General features: G+C 41.0%; 1 protein-coding gene across 2 annotated transcripts; it reads right to left on the bottom strand.

Annotated features, from left to right (window-relative positions):
• Window positions 1-427: 427 nt before the first annotated feature.
• On the bottom strand, window positions 428-8651 carry GPX5 (glutathione peroxidase 5). Of its 2 annotated transcripts, XM_012741979.3 has the most exons (5): window positions 8511-8651; window positions 5262-5415; window positions 2285-2402; window positions 1794-1893; window positions 428-681 (listed from the first exon to the last, which is right to left on the bottom strand). In XM_012741979.3, exons 1-5 carry the CDS (start codon window positions 8640-8642, stop codon window positions 475-477), a joined length of 711 nt encoding a protein of 236 aa, XP_012597433.2. In that variant the 5' UTR covers window positions 8643-8651; the 3' UTR covers window positions 428-474. The 2 variants fall into 2 exon arrangements, with proteins under 2 accessions (XP_012597433.2, XP_020135866.2); XM_020280277.2 differs by lacking the exons at window positions 428-681; window positions 2285-2402 and having other exon boundaries at window positions 1832-1893.
• Window positions 8652-10624: the final 1973 nt, after the last annotated feature.

Here is a 10624-nt window from a genome sequence, read left to right as displayed (position 1 = left end):
GAGGGGACATGTCATGGATGAAGACTGATCTGTAAAGAGCTGGAAACTGACAAGACATGTTTGTCCTAGGGGACAAAAAAATGTTATAAAGTAGAAGCTAGATTATATGAGTATAACCCAGTTGGGCTGTCTAGGGACATTGATATTCAGGATACCACAGCAGACTGAACAATTCTCGTGGAAGGATTTTCCTTTGATGGACATGAATGATTCAATTTGTAGCAGAGGCCTGGAGACTTAGGATTTCCATTTTTATTCTTCACCCACATACTCTTACAAAGAGAAATAGCAGTAGCCTTCCAAATATAAATCTACTTGGTGGAGAGTGGGAAATTTGGCAGTATGAAGGTGATTTAATGAAGTGGAGGCCATTTGGGAAGAGAGTATGGCAAGAAGATAGATTTTTTTTTTTTTTTTTTTGCAGCAAGTCTTTAGGTGAGAAGCAAGATGGCTCCTGCCCCTAACTCTGCCTTCCTATTTAGTTTTGAATTGCTTCAAGTATTCCAGGATGTCTGACTTGACTGTGCTGACTGTAGCCCGGTGGGACCAGCGCATGACGGGGACTCCATTGGGCCCCACCAGGAACTTCTCAAAGTTCCAGCGGACATCATGGACTTTTATGGGTTCCCAGGAGATATATCGGAATGAGGCCAAAATCTCAGAGGGGTGAGGACAGGATTGCTGAAGCAAAGAGATAAAAAAGGGAAATAACATTATTTCTGCTCCTGAATGATCCAGGCGATTTTTACCCACAGGTAATCTACTTCCTTCTATACCTACATATTTTAATTTTTTTTGTTATTCCCAATAAATCCCATAAATTTTTTAAATCACCATGCCAACTACCAACAATGTTGTAGATGTTGTAGCAAAAGGCTACTCCTTCTTTCAGTTTCTCCTCATGACTCCATCACTAACTTACGCTGCCATAGGCAAGATATGTTACCTCTCAAGCTTTTAGTTTCCTTTTCTTCAGAGTAAATGACTTGGATTAGAATGTGGTTTCCCAAGTTTTAGGGTTCCATGAGCCAGTAACATGTCAACAATTATTTTGGGGGACCAATATTGAGTTACTAATATTTTGTCAAATAAGAAAAAAATTTTTAAATACCATCATTTCATCACTTAATTCAAAAAGACCATTGGAGAAATAAATTGCATACGGGTCATAATCTTTGAACAAAGGACAGCCTTATGAATTAGATGAGTTGAGTTTGTAAAATCCTTCTTACACAGTTCTACTATCTTCAATTTACTGAAGATATTTAAAAATCTTAATTTGGCCTACTCTTGGTCCATAGTCCAGCATATAGGAACAAATCACTCTGGTGGTTTTCAGGGTCCTTTCAATTCTCTGTGTCTAAAAATCAGTGTTTCATAAAAGGTACTACTACATCGTAAATCACATCTGTTGATTTCTAACTCCTTCTTCAGTACAAGCTCATCAAAGGTAGAGACTGTGGCGTATTCATCTTTATATCCTTATTATTTAGCCTGTCTTATAGATAGTAGACATTCATTACATGTACCTTGAATGAATGAATGAATCAATCAATATCAATGAGCAAAAGAGGGTGATTGCAGTAGAAGCTGTCATTCCACACAACTCTCTCCACAAAGCCAGAGCCCACCCATACATACTAAGAGATTAGACCCCCATCCCATGCTGATCTGAAGATTTCCTCCAAAAAGACCAATCCATCTTCAAGCATAAGCCCTTGGGTTCTGCTACACCATTTCTATCCTAGGAATATTAGGGGATAGGAGGAGACTTAGACCAAGAATTCACTCACCTTCAAGAAGGTAAAAATGCTCTGTTCTTTGTCGCCATTCACATCCCCTTTCTCAAAAAGCTGGAAATTAGGTACAAATCCTCCCCCTGGGCGGACATACCTGCAACAAGCCATAATGTTCCCAGGAAGCTTCAGAATATGGCGAAAAGGTTATGATAGGACACTAGGATTTGAGGTCACAAGAAAGGGCAGAAAGAGGGGGTTGGTTGGGAAATAAGGTCATTTTTTTGACTTTAGTCTCCCTGGTTCGTTTTATTTCTCTTTATCCTACAGCCCATCACTGTTCCCTCATCATTTCTGTGCTCCCTTCTGTAGCATCTCTGGAAACTACCAGGCTCTTGTCAGGGTAGGCCAGTGTTAAAATTGGCTTGCAGATGCTCCTGAGCCTATCAATCCACTGCCTTCTCAGGAAAGTCCTGAGCTGGAAGGGCCTCTGGAGACCGAGGGAAGGTGGACGGGGGCCTCCCATTGTGTTTCAAGTAGGCACTTACTTGATTCCGGGAAGAATTTCTTTGTTGTCTCCCGGTTCTTGCTTTCCAAACTGGTTGCAGGGAAAGCCCAACACAACTAGACCAGAGGGCTTCAGCTCCTCCTGGAGTGCATTTAGTTCTGTGGTTACAGAAGGAACAACATATTGGCCTGGCTAGAGATTCTGCTTTGTATGGGGATCTTTCCCTGGGGTTTCCCATTTTACAGAGAAGGAAACAGAGGCAGTCTCTCTGATCTCTAGATCAGAGAGACTGTCCATGGCATGGCTGAAGTTAGACACCAGATCTTCAGACATGCACTCAAAAGCCCTTTATTGTAGTACAGGGTTTCCCAAACCTGCAGCACATCAGAAGCAGCGGAAAGCTTCCTTAAAAATAGAGATGCCCAGGCCGGGCGCTGTGGCTCACGCCTGTAATCCTAGCTCTTGGGAGGCCGAGGCGGGCGGATTGCTCAAGGTCAGGAGTTCAAAACCAGCCTGAGCAAGAGCGAGACCTCGTCTCTACTATAAATAGAAAGAAATTAATTGGCCAACTGATATATATAAAAAATTAGCCGGGCATGGTGGCGCATGCCTGTAGTCCCAGCTACCCGGGAGGCTGAGGCAGAAGGATCACTTGAGCCCAGGAGTTTGAGGTTGCTGTGAGCTAGGCTGACGCCACGGCACTCACTCTAGCCTGGGCAACAAAGCGAGACTCTGTCTCAAAAAAAAAAAAAAAAAAAAAAAAAAAAAAAAAAAAATAGAGATGCCCAGGCCGGGCGTGGTGGCTCACGCCTGTAATCCTAGCTCTCTGGGAGGCCGAGGCGGGCGGATTGCTCGAGGTCGGGAGTTCGAAACCAGCCTGAGCAAGAGCGAGACCCCGTCTCTACTATAAATAGAAAGAAACTAATTGGCCAACTAATATATAAAGAAAAAATTAGCCGGGCATGGTGGCTCATGCCTGTAGTCCCAGCTACTTGGGAGGCTGAGACAGAAGGATAGCTTGAGCCCAGGAGTTTGAGGTTGCTGTGAGATAGGCTGACGCCACGGCACTCACTCTAGCCTAGGCAACAAAGCGAGACTCTGTCTCAAAAAAAAAAAAAAAAAAAATAGAGATGCCCAGGTCCCATTCAAGAAACTCTTCTCTTCCTCTGAGATAGGGTTTCGTTATCTTTACTATTCAAAGGGTGATTTTTAAACAAAGCCAGATTTGAGGATCATTGCTCATCAGTTGGCCTTCTCTGGTTGGTTAATTCATAGATTGAATCTTTCTTTTGTAAAAAAAAAAAAAAAAACAGACAATGAGAACTGAGCTTTTCTTCCCTGTGTGGGCTGGCTTGCCCTGAGTGAACTAGAAGTAAACCTGACAGAGGCAAAGAGAACCAGAGAAATATCAAGACATGCTTCTTGCTGCTCTTCAACAATCCTTGAGATGTAAAGGAAACATTCTACCTAAAATCCCTCAGTGATATGCCAAAAAGCAAGCTTCAATTGCCTTTTTCCACTGCCAGGAAATTTTCCAACTTGTCTACTCAGACTTTTATAATCAACTTCTTCGTTAGCCCTTTCTGAGGTAGTTGCCTTCAGTCTCTTCACAGACGCTAGCCAGTGCTGCTGATTCAGCTCAGCCAACTGATATCTCCTCTTAGTCCTTTGTAAAAAAAGAAAGAGATTGCTTTCCTGTTTTCACAGGTACTCAGTACCTCTCTCCCTAGCCTTCCCTCTTGTCTTCAGTACTGCAGATAATCACTTCCTTTAGGGAAGAGACAAGAAATTAGGAAGCCTGTTTTCCAATCCTTGAATAACTATTCCTCGGTTTCCTCATCTGTTATTTGCAGAGCACAAAGTGAATAACTTGATTTTTAAAGTTCCTAAAACTGATAAAATAAATTATGGTCTAACAAATATTATTCAGTCTTAAAAAAATAAGGAAATGGTCTGAACTCAAAAGTATATTTTATTAATTAAAAAAGCAAGGCAGCAAATTGTATGAAAAATAGAAAAAAGAAAGTATATATTTTGTAAACATGATAATGTTGGTCATCTGTAGGGAGAGGAAGGAGATAGAGACTTTTCATTCTAAATTTTTTGTTCCTTTTGAATTTTGAAACTTGTGAAAATATTACCTCTTCTAAATATAATTATTAATAGAAACAAAAAATGAAGTTCTTATTACTTCAAACATAAGAAGTACATCTGTCTCTGGTATAATTCATCCTGTTCATTGTTCATTGTTTTTTAAACTACACTGCCTAAAATGTGAGAGAGGGAGAAAACTACACCCAAAGGATGAGTTGTAGGAGAGGGAGTATTTGCCTCTGTTAATCACCTCCTTTCCCAGCTCTCACTCCAGTCAAATGCAGCTCTGGGTATAAACCCCCTTTCCTCCTTCTCCCTGTCATTGTAAGTTACCTGTAAAATCCTGGAAAAGTCTCAAAAACATGGATTCTCTTTCCTATATTTACCAAGAAGACTTTTGGAATCTTCTGAGAGGCTCCTAGTTCTCAGCTATATATTGATCTCCTGAAAATCTCAGGGCAAAGCAGAAACAAGGCATGGGAAAAGGGTGAGCAAGTTTTTATCTGTAAAGGGCCAGATAGTAAATATTTCAGACTTAGTGAGCCATGTGGCCTCTGTCACCTCTATTCCTACAATTACTTAATTCTGCCTTGGAGCATAAAAGCAGCCCTAGATAATATGTAAATGAATGGGTATGGTTGCATTCTAATAAAACAAACTCTGTTTACAAAAACAGGCTGGCCAGATTTGGCCTGTAGGACATAGTTTGCTGAGTCTGACAATGGAGGATGAAGTCACTTGATTATGAGTATTTATTTGGGCCATAATTTGCGGACTTCTATTAATAACATTGGAGGATGAAGTCACTTAACTATGAGCATTTATTTTGGTGCATAATTAGAATTAGAACATAATTCCAAGTGATATAGAATATAATAAAATGGAAAATTGAGTCCCAAGGAGATGTGGCTAAGAATTCTTACCAGGATATTGAGCTGTCAGACCACAATAGGTGGCCACGTTGACAAATAGGACATGCTTGCCCATATACCGCGTGAACTGAATGTTTTCACTTCCATTAATAGTAATGGCCTCATAGTCAAAGATGGTGCCTTTCACATCTTTGTAGCAATCCATCTGGAAGATTTTATTAAATGATAATATTAGTATAATAACAATTCCTAGCATCTGTTTAATCTTTCAAAGCACTCAAAAGATAAGACGGGTTAACTGAGACCCAGAAAACAAACAAGAGTTGTCTAAGCTATCAGAGACAAGACTGAAATTGGGTCTTGTGGCTTGGAAATTAAGAGTTAAGTCTCTTTTCCTATTACCCTGGCAGAGGCAAGATACCAGGAAATACTTGGATGAATGGAAAAGAGCAGAGATTCATGAGCTGGGATGGGAGAAGCTGGAAGTAAGTGGGGCCAAAGAGGAAAACACACTGCCTTTCATGCTTCTGTGAAAGACTACTCCTTGGCTCCTGGATTGAAAGCATCCTGCCTAGACTCTCTCAGATAAGGGAAGGTTTTAAATTGTTCAACTATCTAAGGATGGCCTAGTTACTTTCCTTTCCCCAGGTCTTCTGACTTCTTAACCCCACTCATCAGTATGGTAGAGTGGAAAGAACTCTGACCTGGGAATCAGAAGAGAGCTCTATTGTTAAATTCCTTTGTGAAACTGGGCAATTCTTATCGCTGGCCCTCAGTTTCCCCAGGAATAAAGTGAAGACATTCATCTAGGTCACTATTAGAAGATCAAGGGGCCTTCTAGGTTTAACATTCTATAATCTAATATTATCCCAACCTTGAATAATTTTCTTTCTCCTATCACTCACTCATATGATGGTCTCGTAAACCAATACTGTAAAACTACAGTTGTTTTGTAGAAAGGAGATCTACAAGAAAGAGAACAGATCTCCTTTTACAAGAAAGGAGATGGAGAGCCCTAAAGTGCAGATGAAAGTCGGTCACTGAAATCTGTCTGGCATCATCTGACCTATCACACATCCCACACCTCACCCTTTTGTACTCCAGGTGTGTAATATCCACCTTCATCATCAGCTCCATCTTCTCTCCCATTCCTTCTCAAATCTCCTGAACATATCTGAGTAGACTTCCACCTAACATTTGTTAAGTTCTACATAACAGAAATAAGTCCTACCTGAAAATTTCATTGTGTGTTCTTATGTTAAATCCCTCTGCAAGGGAGGACTCTTCTTATTCCTCCTCTGTCCCTATCCTTGTAGGGTCCATGCAGTACCCAACATGTACTGGTACCACAAGTACTCACTGGCATATCCTGATCCTATATTTCTCCTATTTTGAGGAAGGTGCTACAAATTGCTCATGGAATGCAGGGAGTGTGAAAAGGAAGCTATATGTCTAAACCATCCAGTGAGAAAAAAGAAGAAACTGTCTAGAGAAAGGAGACAAGGGCATTATCTGATAAAAATGGTCCAGACTTAAACTGGGATTAAACTAGACTCCTAGAAATGCAGTGGCCTAGAAGATTCTGGTCAAACACCATCTGCCCCATGTCCAGAGAAGGTATAATGCAAAATAAAACAAAATCTAGCTGGGCTCAGTGGCTCATCTATAATCCTAACACTCTGGGAAGCCAAGGTGGCCGGATCGCTCAAGGTCAGGAGTTCGAAACCAGCCTAAGCAAGAGTAAGACCCTCTCTCTACTAAAAATAGAAAGAAATTAATTGGCCAACTTAAAATATATGGGAAAAAATAATTAGCCAGGCAAAGTGGCTGTAGTCTCAGCTACTTGAGAGGCTGAGGCAGAAGGATTGCTTGAGCCCAGGAGTTTGAGGTTGCTGTGAGGTAGGCTGACCCCACGGCACTGTAGTCCAGACAACAAAGTGAGACTCTGTCTCAAAACAAAACAAAATCCAACTTTTTCCAATTCTACAAGTCCACTGATTCTATCACTAGCATACCAGGTCATAGCTACTCACTCCCTACTCTTGGAAAGAAAGATGTTTTCCCTATGCAGGTTTTTACAACTTTCCCTAAATTTATATGCACATACATGAACCAGCAAAACCAAGGCATGTATATAAAGAATATTATATGAAAACATCTGTTCCTACAAATTAGTGACATTGTGTGGGGTACTAGAGTACAGGAGCACAGACAGACTGAACTTTGAAGACTCCTTTCAGTCCAGTTAACTCCTGATGTTGACTGCTGTTCTAAATTTATTCAAGTCTGCATGATGTATCTCAGACTCAGCTTTTATTAAGCAAATTCTACAGTCCTAAGTATCCACACCCAATTAGGCAGCACTGGGTAACATTAAAACCATATCAGTTCTCAAAATAGAAAGTCACCCAGAAGGTTAAATAGTTAATTTTAGAGAGGGGAGGGGAGATCTCACTAGAGCTGCCTTTTGTAGAACACATTATATGCTAATAATTGTTGCTCACCCATTCATAAGGAAGATATTGTCACCCATAAACTTATAATTAGAAAGCAGAGGCTAACAGAAGTGAAGTGACTTGTCCAAGGCCAAAAGTGGTAACCAACTATGTGAATGAAAGTTTGCTTGTCCCTAATGTCATGATTCCTTTTTGCCTCCAAGTCATCTCCTTCATTACAGTCCTTTCCTGAGTTTCCCCTTCTATTGCCATATATATATTTTATCAATAAGACAACAGAGCCATGAACTAAGAATAGAAGTGAGGCCAGAATCCAAGACACCTGACTCTAAATCCAGTTGTTTTAGGCCTCCAATTATTTTTTCCATGTGTTTTATGTTTTTCTGATAACTTTATGACTTTATCCATCCCTAAAACTTCCACATTAATTTTTTTCTCCTCTGCATGGGGTTCTTGCTGAGTTGCATCTGAAATGGCTCAACTCAGCCTCTCCTCCGAAACCTGTCAGTTCCCACCTACTCTGATGCCTATTGCTGTCCCATGCCTCAGACCCAGCTCTGATGCAAATACTGATGCAGCTGTAGGGGTTCCCAGGGGGCTTCCACCTGGAGAAGGAGAGGAGAAAGGGCTATAGCAAGAAGACTCTCTTCCCCAACCGTATTCAACTCAAGCACCACCCATTCATGGGAGTAAAGATGATTCAAAGAGAAAAGTTTAGGGGAATCTGCTAAGAAGAAGAAAGCAGAGGTCAGAGTCTTAAAAGAAGACTGCAGGGCAGGATCTAGATGCAGGGCAAAAGAAGTAACAGTTGATCCCTACCATGCCCTCTCTGGAGCTCACTCACCTTCACCTTCTCCGCCATGGGATTTGTTTGCATGAAGCTAGCTAGGAGAAGAGGGAAAAGATAGCTGACTCTCAACTGTGCAGTCATGACTAGTGTTTGCAAATCACCAGTCTGCGGGCCTGAGGTCCTCATGCACCTCTGCAGTCTTTTGATACCTTGGCAAGGACTATCATAAGCTGCATCAGTGGGGCGTGAGAACCACGGAATCCAAACCATGTCCTCGCCTACACACACCCCCATAAGCACTCAGTGCTCACCAGTGCAATGAGGACCTGAGACTCGTACAAATTCTGGCAGAATTATAAAAAGGTGATGACAAACCCTCTTAGGTCCTTGAAGACTATTGTCCATTTTTCCTGAATGGATACTGATGCAGCCTCTCAGACATTTGCAGTAAAGTCATCACAAAAGGACCTACACATACCAAATACTATTTCTAATGTTATTTGAATCTTTAAAAAGTCAAAGGATGGAATACCTAAGATCTCTTAAAGATCTTTGGGAGGAAACTGGCCCGAGTGGGGGATATATTCACAATATATGTGCAGGACAGCACACTAATATATTCATTATCTGAATGCTTACAAATGCTTTCAAGTGCTTATAAATCAGTAACAAGACACTACCAGACCAATAGAAAAATGCGCACAGACAGGAAATCAAATGGCATCTGTGGTAGGCTACAATGTTCTTCCTCACCAATAATCAAAGTATAAATGAGAAAAGACACATTGTGCCTTTATAAGATTGGCAAAAGTTTAAAGGAATGGTGATTAGCAGTCTGCTTTCAGGCTGGATATTGGCAGATCGACAAAGTTTAAGGAATGGTGGTACCAAGGCTGGGTGCAGGCTGGTATAGGAGGCTCTTGCACACAAGGCGGGGGGTGGGGAATACTTAATGTTGCCAACTTTCTGGATGATATCTGCTACTCTGAATGCTTGTTTTTAAACTAAGTAACTTTTTTTGAAATAATTATAAATTTACAAGGAAGTTGCCCCTCTTAATCTTATGGAAGCCCCAGGGCCCAAGAAGAATCATGGAAATGAGATAAAAGTTCCTCTAAAAATAAAGATATTTTGCTTCTCAACCAGCATACAAACCTCCATCCATTCAGCAACAGTTTCCAACAACTGCTCAATAGTCCTGGCTAAAATTTTGGAATAGATGAATTGATGAATGGAAAACTGGAGCCCTAGGAATTGCTGGCTTTCTCACACAAATAGCATATTTAATCCCTATTGACCTCACAGGAAGCTGACCAAGAACTTTTTTCCTCTTGTTTACAGTACAGTTTTATTTTTTGGAACTCAGTGCTAATGTGTGAATTAATTATACTCTTAAGTTCATGACTGTTACTGAGCAAATGGGCTCACTGTCCAAAGCACATAGAAGCCAATACCATGGCACTAGCTTTTGCAGAAAGAAAGGCTTCATTGTGAGGCTGGCTAGCAAGGAGACAGGAGATACAGCTCAAACCTGTCTCCCCACTTGGGGTCTGGGGCAAGTTATAAGGGGTCAGAGGGCAAGGGAAAGATTTAGGAATGTTGGTTTGCTAATATTTAGGGTCTGATTGGAGGGCTTCAAATGTGACCATTTACAGTAAGGTTTGTCTAGGTAGATTTTAGCCCTGGATCTTTCTGGCCAATCAACCCCTCACTTCTGAAAGAGTTCTGGCAGTCAGGTTCTGCTAATGGACTGGTCTTCCCATTTTCTTAGCTTCTGGGGGTAGAGGGGTGGGAGAGGTTCCAGATGTTGTTAGGGATCAAAGCATCTTCTGTTGTACATGCCAGGGCTATATGACTTATATTAATAGTTTTGGTTCTGTTATACCTACACGGTAACTTGATATTCTGTTACTAATGGAGTAGGGCCAGTTTGGGCTGGTCCTGTGGTTACATGATCATTTGTACTTGCAAGGCCCCTCTCTTGTTTTATTTATTATTTATACTCATTGATTCCCAAACTCTACTCTCCTTCCCTTCACTGCATATGTTAGTTGTTTGTATTCTTGAAAAATTTGTTTATTCCTCATCAGATTATTAGCTCCTTGAAGTTCAAAAACTTAATTGCTCATTTTCCCTCTATTTGGACCTCAGTTTCAAAGGCTTGAGTT

Source organism: Microcebus murinus, chromosome 15, assembly GCF_040939455.1.
Source record: "Microcebus murinus isolate Inina chromosome 15, M.murinus_Inina_mat1.0, whole genome shotgun sequence".
NCBI classification, from domain to species: Eukaryota; Metazoa; Chordata; class Mammalia; order Primates; family Cheirogaleidae; genus Microcebus; species Microcebus murinus.
Note: the sequence above shows the minus strand (reverse complement) of the source record. Positions and strands in the feature narration are given on the sequence as shown.

Bases quoted from the DNA above. Each gene is read 5' to 3' on its own strand.
- GPX5 (XM_012741979.3), bottom strand. From the start codon at position 8,642: ATGAGGACCTCAGGCCCGCAGACTGGTGATTTGCAAACACTAGTCATG. The intron at 5,416-8,510 runs GTGAGTGAGCTC...AAAATCTTCCAG, and splicing joins CCATGGCGGAGAAGGTGAAG to ATGGATTGCTACAAAGATGT. The intron at 1,894-2,284 runs GTAAGTGCCTAC...GGCTTGTTGCAG, and splicing joins GAAATTCTTCCCGGAATCAA to GTATGTCCGCCCAGGGGGAG.